The following is a 16,527-nucleotide window of genomic DNA, read 5'->3' on the forward strand; positions in this document are numbered from 1 at the left end:
ATGGTGATCAGAGGTATGTTTTATTTCTCTTTATTGTCATGAAATGTACCATTTAAACTGCAGTGTAATGAAATGGAATAAAGTAAATATAACAAACCGTAAAATATTAAATTTTTCTCAAATTGTACTAACTGAATTGAAATTCTACAGCATTGAATTGGTAATTACTTTATATTAATCACATAATGTATACTTATTGATATTTTAATAGATTGTTTTAAATTTAAGAGAATACATTTTTAATATTGTAAAAAAACTAGCTCCTGGGAGAAATGTACATTCTACAATTAAAAGAAAAACTACATGATAGGTGTTTAATAGTCTTGTTCCAGTATTTTTAAGCAATATGTAAGTTATCTTTTGGAATTGGATGAATAGATATTTTTAAAGACTTTCTCGTTGGTGGTGTGGGGGATGTTGGTGGGAAATAATGATTTAGGTGTGTCTGGCTATTTCATGTTAATAGTTTTTCAAATAATTATTTTTCATTATTGTAAAAAATACTGATTGCATAAACTGTGATTCAGACTGTAGAGATACATAAATACAACGTGAGAAAGTAAAAAAAAAAAAAAAAAAAAGTACATGTATACTCTTAATTGCACTGTATGTGTGTCCATAAGAAATCCTTCCTCAGTGGTGTGATGGGAGAACTCCAAGCTGCGGACCAATGAGATTAAGGCTGTGAAAATCATCCCAGCAGCAGCAACATCTGTGTGTGTGTGTGTGTGTGTGTGTGTGTGTGTGTGTGTGTGTGTGTGTGTGTGTGTGTGTGTGTGTGTGTGTGTGTGTGTGTGTGTGTGTGTGTGTGTGTGTGTGTGTGTGTGTAGTAGCTTTAGACGGGGGGAATCTGGACACCCTCTCTGAATTGAATAGGACCCTCTGCAGGCAGGCCGTGCTTTTCTTCCTCTCTCAATGTGCTTTTTACCAAATGGAAGCAGAGGTGTTGAACCCCCAGATGATGGCAGACGTCAATGGCAACAATAAAATCACCAACGCGGAGCTGGAGGTGATAAAGCTTCAGGAATTAGTCCGAAAATTGGAGAAGCAAAACGAACAATTGCGGACTAGAGCGAACGCTGTAAACAATTGCTCAATCGGCCCTCATCTCCAGACCTCGTTGTCGTGTCTGTACGGGGGAACAGCGTGTCCGACTGACAATTTATCCAGTAAATATGGCATTTCAAGTCCGACAGAGATGCATCCGTGTGTCCCCGCACCCCAATGTTCAACGGAGGAGCCGTTCGCGTATTTTCAGCCGAGCTCGGTGTCTCCTGACGCCGCTGGGGAGGACAGCGTCGCCGCTGGAGCCACAACTGTTTTGGATGAGGTTGATATTTTGGACCTCAACACCGTGCTCCCATTTGGAAAGCCTGATAGCTGGTAACTACTCTGTTTATATCCACCACTCTATTGCAGCCATAGCCTAGTTTGAATTTGCTATGAAGGATCAGTGGTTGTGTTTCTCTGTCATAGATATTATAGATTCTTCACAGGCCACAAAACTAGCCATATGATTTTGTGACATAAGTAAAATCCTACCCTGCCATGTATCCTCTTATTGATTACATTATTGATTCCTCTCCTCTCCTAGACTTGCAGACACCGGCAAACAGAGACTTTTTACAGGAGGAAAAATGACAAAAACAGATTTGACACAGTTGTGGGTATCCCAGAATGCACTGTGCATGCAGCATAGGTGTCTTTTCGGGAAGACAGCACTGGGATGAAATTAAAAACAATGACCCCCTTTAGCCTGTGATCAAACAGCTCGGCTTTGTGTGTGTGGTTAGCCGCAGGCTGAACTACTTTGTATCTGCTGTATCTGCTGACTTAGGTAGCTCACACACATACATGCTGACTACTGAACCGTTTCCAGCTTAATGTACTGTAGGCCTATCTGATGTGATGATGTGGAAAATGTAGCACACAGCTGACTGTAGCACCAGCATATATCCTCACTTCATTTAACATAACTAATTGACCCTCAAGTCTGTGTAACACCATGGCCTAGTTGCCGAATAAAAAGACAGTTATGCTTGGTGTGTAGGTGACACATGAATTAGTTTTTACAACCCAGTTAATTTATTGTAAAGAATCTATCATTTCAGTGTAGTATAGTCACACACACACACACACACACACACACACACACACACACACACACACACACACACACACCTCACCTATATATTTAATTGTATTGATTTATTTTACCATCTTGTCATTATAAGCAAAATTCAGAAGCAACCAGCTTGTTTTACCCTCTTTATTAAGTGGTCAGAAGCAGCTGCAAATGGAGATCCAGTTATAACTCCCATTTCTTTAGTTTTTTTGTCTGGCTGAGGTACAAGTATCTAGGGTTGCAATGAACAGTTATTTTCAGTAGATTATTTTCTCAATTAATTGATTCATCATTTGGTGTATAAATGTCAGGAAATAGTGAAAATTGCCTATTATAATGCCAAGGTGGCAGGACCACACAATTGTCAATTCACTGTCATTTATAACAAAGAAAAGCAGCAAATCCTCAATTTTTAGAAGCTGAAAGCAGAGAATATTTGGTATTTTTAGTTAATAAATAACTAAAATGACTAATCAATTATCCAAATCGCTGATTAATCCTGTCTTGATTGTCTAATGTATTAATTGACTGATCGTTACAGTGCTTCAAGTATCCACCCACAATGAGGAGAGATACTATCGCTCTGTGTGTCACCGTAACAGTCACATATTCACATGCTATACATCACTGCACCGAATGAAGCTGTCACTTGAATTTTTATTATACACTGTTGGTTTAATGGGTTACTGTTGTTGCCAGTAAAATGGCAATTGCTCTTTTTGAAAAGGTTTATGGTGTATTGGCATTTGGATTTTATGAAAATCACTCCCTTAACACAGCCATGGGTTTACCTTTGCAAAATAATGTTTATTTTTTTCAGCTGAGAAATATTGCCACTGTAAAACTCCTGTCCCTCCAGATCTCTAAGATATACAATAAAGCTGCCTCCAGCTTATTTAACTCTTATTTAACTCTATCTTTCTGTACAGTAACACAGTGAGCTATGCTGTAAAGGTTTCAGGACTAAATTCTGGGTTGTGCTGTGTTTTGCAGGCTGTATGTGAGCCCCAAAGCCAAGCTGCAGGTTGAGAGTGTCCTCAGCCCTTTAAAGTGGTGCAGGCAGGTACTGGACCACCCAGGGCCCGAGGTGGAACTGGCTAAGATGACCCTCTGTCACAGACTGGACCAAGGTACCGTGCATTTACCACTCAGATTAACGGCCTTCATCTGCGGCCACATCTGAACATCTGTCTCTCTGGCTGCTGACATGTGATCATAAGCTGTGACACACTTCACCCACAAAATGTCTCTACGTGCGAAAGGATTTCAGCAGCAGTTTTTGAGCCGTGGGAGCGTTTCTCTGCACCCAGCTCACTCGTTTCTAACCATTTGACCATTTAAATCACTCTCTTTAAATTCATGGGTTTTTAAGTACCTCAGCCAACTTCCCACAGGGTAATTATTTTCTGTGGTAGTTGGAAGGACTCCCATTTACACATACCAGTATCTCCAGAGAACAATTAAGATCTGTTAAAGGGATTTGCTAGTCTGCTGATATAAAACACACAATTCCATTTGTAGGAACACATGCTGTGCTGTTGAATCGCATTACACCATGTTAAGTGGCAAACAGTGTAGAGGGGATTATAAAGCTGTAGTCAAAGTATCACCGGTACCATTGCACTGCACCACCAACATACACCTATTCTCCATCATCGACTTTTTAAAGGAATGTTGAAATAATAAAAAAAATCAATTTTAAATAAATTCAAATTCGTATTCACTTTCTTGCCGAGAGTTTGATAAGAAGATTCATACCACCGTCATGTTGGTTATCTTAGCTTAGCATAAAGACTGGAAACAGGGAGACAGCTAGCCTAGCAGGTAATCTGTGGAGCGTCACTTCTTCCAGCCAAGTCCACATAACCCCCCCTCACAGCCAGAAATTGAGATTTAAAAAATATTACACTGACCTCTCTTTAGGAAATGGCTCCTACAAAGTATATTTACATGTACACCAGTGTGCTGTCTTTGAGTCCTGGTTTTGATTATATTTAGAATATACTGGAACATTTACATGGAACATAGTAAAACCTGGTTATTTAGCTCCTTGTATACATGATTATAATATTACCCAGGGTGCTGATGCTTTGACTCATCCATCTGATCTGTCATTTTAGCTGGATTTTTCTTCTACATTGAATCATCAGTAATGGAGGAAGAGTTTAAAGATACTGTATTACCACTTTAATTTCCATTTCAGTATGTAGACTATTGTTACATAATTTATCATCATATTTTGTTGTTTTTCTGTCTTAAAATGACATAACTCAAGCTGAGGACGCACCTACACTCACAGCAGACCTGGATACAGTGTTTGCATGCCACAATACCCCAGTTTAATAATAATTATAATAATGTATACTTTATTAATCCCGCAAGGGAAATTACAATACAATTCTCAGCATATTGGGGTTTTCTACAACAAGGATATGATATTCATTTGCACTAACCATAGACTGTATATTCAGTCTATGGCACTAACACATAACCAGGATACATCAAAAACCCTTCATAACCAGGATACTAGTGTGCTTCTAAATAACATTTGCTGCTTTACAGTTTCTACAATCATGTATGATCAGGGGTATGGTTGCCATAGAAACTATGCTTACATTAACTGGGTTTTTGCTCAGCACTCTCCGCTCAAACAGCCTGTACAAGAGACTCTTTTACTGTTGGGTATATACAGTGTGTCCGTGCCTGTGTGTATGCTTTGATTTTAACATTTAAAAACGAGATCAATTATCCTCATATTGTGGATTTGTTATGTCCAAACTGTGATTCAGTCATGCAGATTTGTTAGTGTTTGTTTGGATGTTCATTGTGTGTGTGTGTGTGTGTGTGTGTGTGTGTGTGTGTGTGTGTGTGTGTGTGTGTGTGTGTGTGTGTGTGTGTGTGTGTGTGTGTGTGTGTGTGTGTGTGTGTGTGTGTGTGTGTGTGTGTGTGTGTGTGTGTGTGTGAGTGAGTGAGTGTGTGTGTGTGTGTGTGTGTGTGTGGTTCAAAGTCCTCTTCTTTCTCTAAAAGCTGTATTCAGTGAAGGTTGGCTCTGCTCCTTTGGGTCATGAATACATCCTTGTCTCTGAGCTCCAGTAGTTGTTGTGTGTGTAACTTGCTGTGAATGCTAGTTTTATCCAGCAGCAGTTGGGCCTAATTGTGTCAGGAATGCCAAATGCTCCAATCTCTCAGGTGTGTGCCTCTCTGACTCCCAATCAGTTGGGGGTGGACTCAGTGTTTAGACTGAGTCCATATATATATGTATATATACATACTGTATATATACATATCAGTCATGTCATTCCAAACCAAATTTACCCATTGCTAGCAAGCATTGATTAGTGAAAAAGAAGAGTACCACTTTCTAATGAGGCATACTTTATGAAGAGTTTAAGAGTTATAACTAATTGTTATTTATTAAGGCTTAATATATTATTATTAAGCCATTCATAAGGACAGTATTTGAGCTGACAGACAAAGCCTGACAACCTAAAATCAATGGGTGTTAAGCTTTCCATGTCAGTGGTTTACTACTGATCTATAAACTTAATTATTTATGTTTTTAACTATTATTAAAGCCATAAGTTACACCTAATAAACCCTTAATTAAGTATATGTTATGACAGTGTTGTACCATGAAAATACAGCAAGACAAATCTTAAGCAGTACTGTATAAATGTAACCTCCACAACCCAAGGTAGACCGTAGTAGATCTAGTTCTGATTTTGGGAATGGGATGTAGCCTACATGCACAATCCCTGCTTATCCTAAGATCCCTCCAAAAAAAATCTGTAGTTTAGCCCATTAAGCTGCGTGGTAAGCTAAACCTCGTCTTACTGTATCAGCCTCTTCTGTCCAAGCCGTGACCTAATCATTTAAAACATCAATACTGATCTGTAAAAAGCAGATTTAACATTTGGCCAGAGTTATAATCAATGTACTCTATGTGTGTGTGGGGTTGTTTGTGTATGTGTGTGTTACATGGTAAAGCAATCAGACTAACATGTCCTTCGCTACAATCTTGTGTCCAGCTAAGCGATGGCGAGGAGTCCGTCCATACAGCTGTATAGAGGGGCTGTCCACCCTCAGCTGCCCCGTCCTGCCTTACACTAAACCTGCTGCACTAACCGAGTCCCCAGGTAACACAAATATATACTGCACATGCATATAACTCCTGCTAACCACAAAAGAGTCATTCTAACGTTCCATGAATTGATTAGTTGATTGACAGTGAACTGGTCAGTAACTATTTCACTCAGATTGATCATTTGTCAAATGCCAAACATTATTATTTGTTGGTTTAATATTACTCGGACAGTAGTATTATGTTTTGTTAAGTTTCTTATCATCTTACTTGTAGCTCTGCTAGCAGTGTGGCTCTAGGGATGGCAATGTCCATCTGTTGGTTGGTCCACCACAGTAGTCTTGACTGAAATATCTCCAAAATTATTAGATTTATTGCCATGAAGACAAACATAGTTTATTTCTTTCTCTGGTGCCACCAGCAGGCTGAACATGTAAAGTATCCTGTAAAATATCTCAACATCTACAGGATGGATTGGTACACAATTTGACATTGTCATCATTCCCATCAGCCTCAGCTGTCCTATGTGTTTAGTGCTAATTTGCAAATGTTATGCTGCTTGCTAAGATGGTGAGAATAGTAAACATTACTTGTTAAATATCAGCATTTTACCTTGTCATTGTGAGCATGTTAGCATGCTGACATCAGCATTTAGCTTAAAGCACTGCTGTGCCTAAATACAGCCTCACAGCGTGGCTAGTATGGCTGTTGACCCTTGTTAATTTTTATTTAATCAGGGTAGTTTCACTGAGTGCTGTCTTGTTTTTGGAACGCCCTTCTCCACATTCACTCAGTTAAACATTGAAAACTGCTCAGTAAAACCAAAGTCTGATCTGTTGGCCTCTGAACAGCACTGCTTTTTTATCTTCCCCACCCAGTTTTATCCTGCCACAGTGAGGAGTCAAGCACGCTTTTCAAACCTTCAGGCCACTGCTGCCCGAAAATCTAACAACATAACAAAATAGTAAATAACAAAATAACAAATTGAAGCAAATGAAGGCTAATATATATATATATATATATATATATATATATATATATATATATATATATATATATATATTTTGGCCTAAAATAATGATTTTCATTGCTCAAATTAAAAACGACTCTCATTTAACCTCGTAGTCATCGCTACATTTCAAATCCAAAGTAATAAGAACATAAAGCCAAAAGGATGTGTTGCTTCCAAAATACTTTTTCGAGTTCACTGTATAAACATAACCCAGATTCTTAAACAACCTGTTACTTGCAGTTTACAATCAGATTACAGCAGATTCCATGGAAAAGATTATCAGGTAATAGCGTTGGACAGATGGAGACAAGCAAGCTCAAACCCCAGAAAAAAACCTTCTTCCTGTGCATGCATGTGAGTGAGTTCAGGTTGAGCTTTGATTTGCGTGCTAAGACTCAGTGATTGAATCTCTCTCTTTTTCGGTGTGTTTCTCTCCTTCCAAGCTCCATTGCCATCATCTGCTCAGTCTTTTCTCCAGCCGACTCTCCCACTCAGGGCCAGCTGCAGCCGCAGTGACCGAACGGCCACCTTCCTATCAAACACTACTCTCCACAGTAAGACCTCACTGACAATATGTCTTCTCTGTTCTGTCATTCATGTCTGCAGATTCATCTGTTATGATGATTACAAACACGTAAACGTCTGTATGTAATCTGTTATGGAAACATATTCTCTTTGTGTTGTTAAGTGCCTGTGTCACATGCATGTTTTTAAAACTAATCGAGTGAAATTTATAGATGTGGCTCTCCTGTGCGTGTTCTAGACATGGGTCGCCGACATGCAGCAATCAGCCCCCAGTCTTCCGTGGACAGTGAGGTTGGTGTGTCAGAGCTGGAGGATGACTCCATCTCTATGGGCTACAAACTGCAGGACATGACAGACGTGGAGGTCATGGCACGACTTCAGGAGGAGAGTGAGTCGACTATCTTAATGTCTCACAGGCGATACAGGGGATAAACTACAGCTACAGAAAACAAAATATACCCTTCATTAAAAAGGACCTGAAGTTTGAAGTATGAATGTTGCTTTGAAAAATAATATATTGAAGTGCTGAGCACCAGGCCTCTTTTATAGTTGGCATTCCTAATATTAACCACCTCCATAACAGTTTGTAATTGTCGGTGTTGTAACCAAGTCATCTTTGCTCAAGTCCCAAGTAAGTCACAAGTAATTTGGTCCAAGTCTCAAGCAAGTCTTGAGTTATTTTTTTAAGGGCAAGTCAAGTTATGTCAAGGCAAGTCGAGTCGAGTCCTTAGTTAAGGCAAGTCAAGTCCCAAAACAAGTTACTTTTTTTACACCCAAGATAAAGCACTCTTAACTGTAGTATCCGGTCTTCATAAAGAGAAAAGACAAGGTAGGGGTCTTTTTGGATGTTACGTGTTGCCATAGCAAGGAGTTTGACTGACACCCAGTCATCAAATCATGACAAGCACATACCAGGGAACTTTTCTGAGTTGTCCAATCATGATTCACCGTTTGCGCTGCTACCGCTGCATTGCATACTTGATAGTTAGAAATGTGACAACATGTGGCCGGGTTGGCTCAGTGGGTAGAGCACGTGCACATATACTTGGAGATTTATGCCTCGATGCAGAAGTCCAGGGTTTGAATCCGACCTGTGACGATTTCCTGCATGTCCCCCCTCTCTCTCTCTCACCTAGCTGTCCTATCAAGTAAAGGTGGAAAAGCGCAAAAAAAATAATCTTTAAAAAAACGTGACAACATAAATTATATTATTTTATATTTAACAGCTAACATTCAAACTTATGAATACATGCAAGTCATCCGAGTCATCATGACTCAAGTCGAGTCAACTCTTGAGCCATTAACTTACAAGTCTAAGTCAAGTCGCAAGTCATCAAAACGGTGACTCAAGTCATCTCGAATCTCAAGTCTCAAGTCTCAAGTCCACATTTCTGGTAATTGGGGTTTAGAACTTCAGACTTTAAGTCCTTTTCCAGGAGGTGTTTATTAAATTATTGCCTCTTGATGGAACTTCTTTTGTGTATTTATACTTTTCTCTAAATATTTGTGTGTCCTAAGTCCTAAGATAATACAAGTGAATTTTATTTTTTTATATTATATTATTGGGTTAGGGTTAAAAAATAGATTTCTATGTTACGTTACTGTTGTATTGCTGAAACTAAGATACATGTTTGACCTCTGAACAGGTGAACTTGAGTTGACAGTATTATCTTGATGTGTGTTTTCGAATTATGGAGATTTCAGAAGAAAAGTATCCATCTGGTCTACCGATTCATTAACTGAATAATGGATGAGGGAATGTATCACCGTATGAGTTTCAGGTTCACGTTTTCCACAGATAAAAGCTTTAAATGAATCCGTCACCCTGTAGGTCTCCGACAGGACTACGCCTCTACCTCACACACCGCCACAGCCAGCCGTCGCAGCTCCAGCTTCTCCTTGCACTCCCTCAGGCGCAGTGAGATGGATCTGGAGGAGGAGGATGAGGATGAGGATGAGGACGAGGGGTACGACCAGCTCCCTCCTCCCCAGCCTCGACTGTTCCGCACAGGGTCTATGCAGCGGGGCGGCCTGCCCCATTCTCACACCTTCTCCAGTATCAGAGACTGCAGACGCAGCTCAATCACACCTCAGTTTTCACTCAGTGGACTCTCCCAGTACTCTGGACCCTCCAGCCTGACCACAGAAACCCACACAGGATACAGGAATAGCACAGGTGAGTGTTGAATGACTTCCTTGTCCACTTGCAGTTATACGATCACTAAATATCCTAAATAATGATGTGACTTCAAGGGTTTAGATTTATTTATTTATTTATTTTTTCAGTGAAATTAATAAAAATGTCCCAATTCCGACTGAAAGCATCTTGACAGAATGACCTGCTTTCCAGACGTCCCTAATTTCTGAACAGACAATTTCTGTGTGTGCCAAGAAGGATTTAAAGAGTGCTCTTGGTTACAGGATTTAGTTAAGCATCCTCAGTTAGGGTCAGTGTAGTCTGTTCTATCAATTGCATGACTGACTGATGTAGTTTAAAACAGACATACATAAACAGTCATAATGAAGAGCATATATTTGAAATCTTCTCCTTATTAGGACTTTCACTTGCTATGTATTTTTAATTTAATTAAGGCAAATGGAATAGGAAAAATTGTTTTGGAAATTTAGGGAAATATGGTTTACTTTCTTGCAGAGAGTTAGATGACAAGATTGGTATCACTCTCGTGTCTGTACAGTAAATATGAAGCTACCGCAAGCAGCCAGTTAGCTTAGCTTATCTTAGCTTAAAGACTGGAAACAGAGGGAAACAGCTAGTCTGGCGATGTCCAAAGGTAAATCAATCCACATACCTCCAAATCTCACTAATTAACACATTATATCTTTGTTTGTTTTATTGGTACAAAAACCAAATTGTTTAAAAAAGGCAAATTGTTGTTTCACATGAGGTTATGTGCAGAATTGTTTCATGTCCGGCAGCAATGACTTGTGTACTTCCCCAAAAAAAATCCTACTATTCCTTTAAAGGTGTCCTGCCATACAAAACCGTTTTTACTTGCATTTTAAAAAAAATGTTAGGTCCATATGTGTTTGTGTTATGTTGTGAATGTGAAAATGAACTGCTACCTCCTCTGTCAGCTCTAGCCACTGAAAAGAAATAAGCAGAGAAATCAGGCCAATTACAAAAGCTGGTCAGTCTGACATCATATTGCCTGAGGTCATTACTATTCATTAGCTCGCCCAGTTGGGCTGGGTAAAGGATGCTGACAGCCAGGCTCTTATTGGCTAGCTGTTAGCCAATCAAATTCAAACAGCTTAGTTTGTTGAATATTAATGAGAACTGGCAGAAATCAAGCTGAGTCTTCCTGTAGGCTTTCTATACCACGCTAGAAAGGCTTGAAATAAGGTAACCAAGGCATTTTTTCCACAAATAATGTTACGGAGTCCATGGTAGAACTTCAGACATTACCACAAAGTAATGAAATACGTGTGGCAGGGCACCTTTAATGTTGGAAATGTGAGTGAAAAACTTTCAAAGCTCCAAATGGAGTCGACACCTATAATACCTGATCTGGTTTGTTGATATGGTTGCATAGACAAGCTACGGAGAAGCATGCCCAACCTAATCCGAGCTCCCAGCATGCCCAGTGTCCCCAGCATTCCATGCCTGGCTTCCCCTGTCAACCCACCCTCCCATGGCCCCTCCTCTTTGCCAACAATATCCTCCCTCCGGAGCAGCCAGAGCTTTGACTCCTCCAGTGGGCTTGCACGACTCCAGTCCGCCAGTAAGACTCTTTTCTTCTAGGCTATGAATAAATCAGCCGTACACAGCTTATTTTTATTCATGAGTGAATGTTGAGCACTGTTTTCTGAAGGCATGGCAATTTCAAATGCCGTAATGGCAATTCTGTCACTTACTTTCAACTAACTGCGCTTTTGCTGTGTTTCAGTTCCCTCCCCAGGCCAGCTCACTCAGCGAGTCCAGAGCGTGGGAAACTTCCCTACCACTCCCCGACACCCACTAAAAGCCACAGCCTACGTTAGCCCCACAGTGCAGCAGGGCCCCACCTCCAGCTCCCTGTCCACCTCCATCAGTCTACACTCCATCCCCAGCAGTGCTGCACTGCCTCAGCCCCTCAAACCGAGCAGCAGTTTGGTACCGCAGCCCCTAAAAGCCAGCTCCAACCAACCGGCTGTCACTCGCAGCTCCCTTCCTCGCCCGGCCTCCTTTGTAGGAACAAGTGGAGTTCCACGTGCAAGCAAAATCACCCAACCCACACGCAGGTAAGGGCAAATATACTAACTAAAGTGAGTTTAATGTGACTGTGTCCATGTGTTTGACATCTCATCTCAGTCTATGCTGTAAAACTTGTAAATCATTATATGTTTTGAAGCTGTGTCCCAAATCCGTATAAAAGTGTTCTCAAAATAGTCAGTATGAGTACCTACTCACAGCTGATGTTGTCGTGAAACAGCTCCAGGAACACCTTATGGTAAAAAAATGAATACAAATTAAACAATAATAGTTGTTTTTGCTGTGTCTTTGTTAATTTTAAGTTACATTCTAAAGTTGCAGTTTGATTTATGTCCGACATTGCATATTGAATGAAAAGGGTTAAATACGTTCAATGATAATTTCATGTATACTAACAGCAAAAACAGTATATTATAAAGATTAATATATTGTACATTCTGTATTATTAGTAAATTAATCAATGAATTGATTGAAAGAAAACTAATCAGTAATCTGCTTTTGTTGGTCTTACATTATAGTAAATTTAATATTTTGGGGCTTTGAGCAGTTGGTCTTCAGCAACAAGGATATTAGGATATATATATATAGGATATAATTAGGCTCTAGGATATTGAGATGGGCCTTTTTCATTGTTTTCTAATGTTTTATAGACCAAACTTTATATATGTAGTATGGAATTGGGACAGCGCAGGTGTTTATACATTTACACTGATTGTCCTGAAGGGAGGTGCTATAGTTAAATTTTGAAAGGCGCGCTAAATCAGTTTGTTTATGATCCATGAGGGGTTGATGCATCTTTTTATTCAATTAATTAATTTAGGTATTTAATCATCTTGTTTCTTTCTGTCTACAGTTTGCTGACCCCTCCAAAGAGTGTGGCTGCCCTGAGTGCCCTGAGAGATGGCAGCTGGAAAGATGGCTGCTACTGAACCCAAATGAAGTTCAAGAGGTTCACAGGGTAAGGCTGCATGGGACCCAACTGACTTAAATGTTGCTGTCAGGACGGCCCAGTCTTGGGCTGTGACCCAAGAGAGAGTGACTGTTAACATTTCTAAAGTGCACTACTCTTCACTGAAGAACAAAGTAGAGACTGAGAACAGTATGGGTCCAGCAGGCTGGATCTTCAAATTACTACCTGCTGAAACACAGACTGACACACTATGAAACAACCTGGCAATATTCAGATAATCAGTTGTTAAATGTGAACTGGATCTTCTTTGATATGTGTATTCTTTGATATATTTTATTTGTCATTGTAGATAGTTAAGGCTTTCATTCAAAAGAATGGAAATTTCTCTCCAGTTGAAAGCTTAGGAAAAGAAATAGCCCACGCTTTTGCACATGCTTTTAATGATTTGACTAATTTTGCAATTATTGATTTTTGTCAGACTGCGGTGTCAGATATGAAGTTGAACCTGGAATTTTACATCCTGTGCCTGTTAAAAAGTAGTATAATCCATGTAATATTTATTGGCTGGACCTTGCAGCACTTTCACTACCAGAATTATGATTAACGCATTAAAGTAAATGATTTGCTTTGTTTCTTAAGTAAAGTATGACATTCGTTAAAGTAAGAGCACACACATGACTACCTTTTCTTTTCCTTATTGTTTAGATAAGAGTTAAGATTTGTAATGTTCTTTAATAAACATAATCGCTGCAATGATATTGCACAAAGAGCCCTAATGCTTTTTATGGATGACGACTTTAAAAAGGAGGTGAATTTTTAAAGTGAATAAAAGCCTTTCAAAATATTTTTGTCTGTCTTGAATATAGTTAGTTCACATGGTGGTTTAAATGATCAACTGCAGACCGCATTTGTTACTCCAATAATAGTAATTTGTCAGTAATGTGCTTTTTGAGTAAGTGAGTTACTTATGTATTTGCTTATTTAAAAGGAACAATTGATGGTTAAAAAAGAATTCCTGTAAATTTGCAGAAATAAGCTAAACTTCTAATTTTGACTAAAAACAGAACATTGGTCACCAGTTTCTCTTAACAGTAACTTAATGAGACAAGATGCTCAATTGAAAATACATATATCCTAAGGCAACTAACTTTTAGCCCCACATGCAATTTCGAAGTTAAAGACCATTCACTCTAATTGTCCGAGGTTGTAAAATATTTAAAGCAGTGGTGAAGCGCCCTCAGCAAACAGCATTTCAATTACTGATAAGCCCTATTGAGTTCTCTAAATTCTAATGATGAGGATTTTAATTGTAGCACTGTCCACTTGTTTACCTGGTAGCAGGTGAGAGTGGTTTAACATGACAATTGTTAGCTCCACAAGGGACCCTGGAGCTAAAGTGACTAATGTTTAACAGATTAGTGTGTTGTTGATGATGAATCTCCCCAGTAACAGTGCAGCCACACTCATTTTGGCATACTGTACCTTAGGGTGAGGGAATAAAATCTCTGCTGCTATTTAGAATTTGGGACAGTAAATTTATGTTTATTATATAGCAATCGATACTTGTGCATAAAAATTATTTGTTAAATTCTGTTTATGAAGACAATTACTTAGAGTGTGACTGCACTGCTGATCTTTTGGAATTTGAGATAATGCCAAACAAAGCCCAAGAGGTATGTGTAATCTGTTTTTATTTTCACTTTCATGTGTCTTATATTAGCATAGATTTTTCATTGACACCTTAATTTAAATACATTTATCATTAGGTTATTTTTCATATTTTGTTTTCTGTTTTTTAGGATGCTGTTATTAACTTGAAGACACTGCAGGAGATTTCCAGTCAGCTTGGTTTTGAGTGGACAGTTTTGGCATATGAACTTGGCTTCAACAGAACCGAGATAAGGCGGTTCCACACCAAATCTACAGAGAAGAGTGTCCAGGCTAGGACCATGTTGGAAAGCTGGTACAGTGTCAGTGTGCAGAGACTGTATATTTACGTGTCATTCTACAGTACCTACGTAGTAGTTCCGCATGGTGGATACAGGGGTGTTTCCTGAGTTAACATCATATAAGGATATCATGTACCTGTTTCAAACCAACTAGCATTGATAATTTGAAACAATTGCATTCTTTATAGTTTCAAATAGTTTCATTACATCCCACACATCTTTGACTTTCTTTTTTTTCCCTTCCTTAATCGCAATTGTTTCTCAGATGTGCATCTTTATTCACAGGTATGAGAAGTCATGGGACAAGCCCAATAAGACTAAGGTGCTGCAGGATGGACTGGAGCGAGTAGGCAGACGGGATCTGGCTGAGAGACTACGCTGCCTCCACTGGGGCCACCAGAAGCTGAGCCAAAGGGTTGAGCTGCCTTCTGCCTTTCCTTACCTCATCACAGTCCACAAGACCATCCACAACCAAGACGCACTACGCAGGATCAACGACCTCAACCGTCGATACAAATAAAAGCTGGGAGAAAATGCACATGTGGTTACGTCCATATTTCTTATTTTACGAGCATATAGTAGGATATACTGCACACTGTAAGTAATCTAAAATAAATGTACTGAAATAATCAAAATTATTGTTGATTAAATGAATCAACTATTCACTTAAATAACAGGGCACATAAGGTTGTGGTCAGCTGGGTTAAAGAAGTCCATATTACAGAACCTGAAGATGCCATGAACATGTATACAGAAAGAAATATATACATAGGGCAACAATAAACTAAAAAAAAAGATAAATAAATAAACATACAGCTTTATGAAAAAAGATGAATCACAGCAGTGGACAACAAACACAATATCTATATGCAAGTCAACTGGTAGCCTACTGTAGGCTATAAGGTTGTGGTATGGTTGCCAAGTTTTGATATTACAGGGTTTGTTTGCAGGAATTGTGTTCAGACATGAGATTATTGCATGTGTCCTTGTGTTTGGTTGTTTCGTTGTACAGTGCTCTGTAATGTCTACCAGAGGGGAGAAGCTGAAATAGGTTTTGGCTACAGAAAATAATTAATAGAAATAGCCTATTGCAGGTGTGGTGGTGGTATCGGACTTGAATATTAATTGCAAATGAGTTTAACTTATCTTTTTAGTCACAGGAATAACAGGCATTAAAAGGACATGATTCTTGACCGGGAAAATTAACTTCCTGGGACCCGTAAATACACAGTGTGTCTTTCTACACATCCCAGATTAAACAAACGGCATACCATGTTAATTAGTAAGCATTATAATAATAATAATAATAACCAATTTGAAATTTATAATATGCTTACAAAATGAAAATGAAAATAAATGCATTTGATTTGGACTAAATAGTTAAAAGTTAATATTGGCATACATAATTTGGAATCAATCATGGATATTTAACGGAATCAATCCGAATCAATCCCGATCAATCAAACTTAACTTGACCCACTTGACACAAACCAATCAGAGAAGTAAAGCCTATCCTAGCAAGGTTGTGTGAGCCAGAGCGGAACCCAGGTAAGATTGCCTTCAAAGTAAGAGATTCCATATTTTCGACTTTGGGTTAAAAACACTAAGTTAAGTAGTGAAAGGTGGTAAACGTGACGTCTGCTATCAGAATCATTCGGCAACATACAGAATTGTATTTGGAGTAAAAACAAAGAAAATTCGCTCAACACTTG

The 16,527-nt window shown here is 39.0% G+C and overlaps 2 protein-coding genes across 3 annotated transcripts; both read left to right on the forward strand.

Moving 5' to 3' along the window:
• The first annotated feature begins 801 nt into the window (after positions 1-801).
• Positions 802-14,709, forward strand: slain1a (SLAIN motif family, member 1a). Of its 2 annotated transcripts, XM_028591594.1 has the most exons (10): positions 802-1,383; positions 3,119-3,255; positions 6,154-6,261; positions 7,662-7,772; positions 7,982-8,131; positions 9,575-9,919; positions 11,298-11,486; positions 11,652-11,985; positions 12,810-12,914; positions 14,666-14,709. In XM_028591594.1, exons 1-9 carry the CDS (start codon positions 932-934, stop codon positions 12,883-12,885), a joined length of 1,902 nt encoding a protein of 633 aa, XP_028447395.1. In that variant the 5' UTR covers positions 802-931; the 3' UTR covers positions 12,886-12,914; positions 14,666-14,709. The 2 variants fall into 2 exon arrangements, with proteins under 2 accessions (XP_028447395.1, XP_028447393.1); XM_028591592.1 differs by lacking the exon at positions 14,666-14,709 and having other exon boundaries at positions 12,810-13,668.
• On the forward strand, positions 14,519-15,335 carry wu:fc50b12 (p53-induced death domain-containing protein 1). Its single transcript, XM_028590427.1, has 3 exons — positions 14,519-14,539; positions 14,666-14,829; positions 15,101-15,335. The coding sequence occupies exons 1-3, from the start codon at positions 14,519-14,521 to the stop codon at positions 15,333-15,335; spliced, it is 420 nt and encodes a 139-aa protein (XP_028446228.1).
• Positions 15,336-16,527: the final 1,192 nt, after the last annotated feature.

This window comes from Perca flavescens, chromosome 11 (assembly GCF_004354835.1).
Source record: "Perca flavescens isolate YP-PL-M2 chromosome 11, PFLA_1.0, whole genome shotgun sequence".
Lineage (NCBI taxonomy): Eukaryota > Metazoa > Chordata > Actinopteri > Perciformes > Percidae > Perca > Perca flavescens.

Coding starts and splice junctions, on each gene's coding strand:
- wu:fc50b12 (XM_028590427.1), top strand. CDS start 14,519: ATGCCAAACAAAGCCCAAGAG. Junction 14,540..14,665: donor TGCCAAACAAAGCCCAAGAG/GTATGTGTAATC, acceptor TCTGTTTTTTAG/GATGCTGTTATTAACTTGAA. Junction 14,830..15,100: donor AGGACCATGTTGGAAAGCTG/GTACAGTGTCAG, acceptor CTTTATTCACAG/GTATGAGAAGTCATGGGACA.
- slain1a (XM_028591594.1), top strand. CDS start 932: ATGGAAGCAGAGGTGTTGAACCCCCAGATGATGGCAGACGTCAATGGC. Junction 3,256..6,153: donor CTGTCACAGACTGGACCAAG/GTACCGTGCATT, acceptor TCTTGTGTCCAG/CTAAGCGATGGCGAGGAGTC. Junction 8,132..9,574: donor GGCACGACTTCAGGAGGAGA/GTGAGTCGACTA, acceptor GTCACCCTGTAG/GTCTCCGACAGGACTACGCC.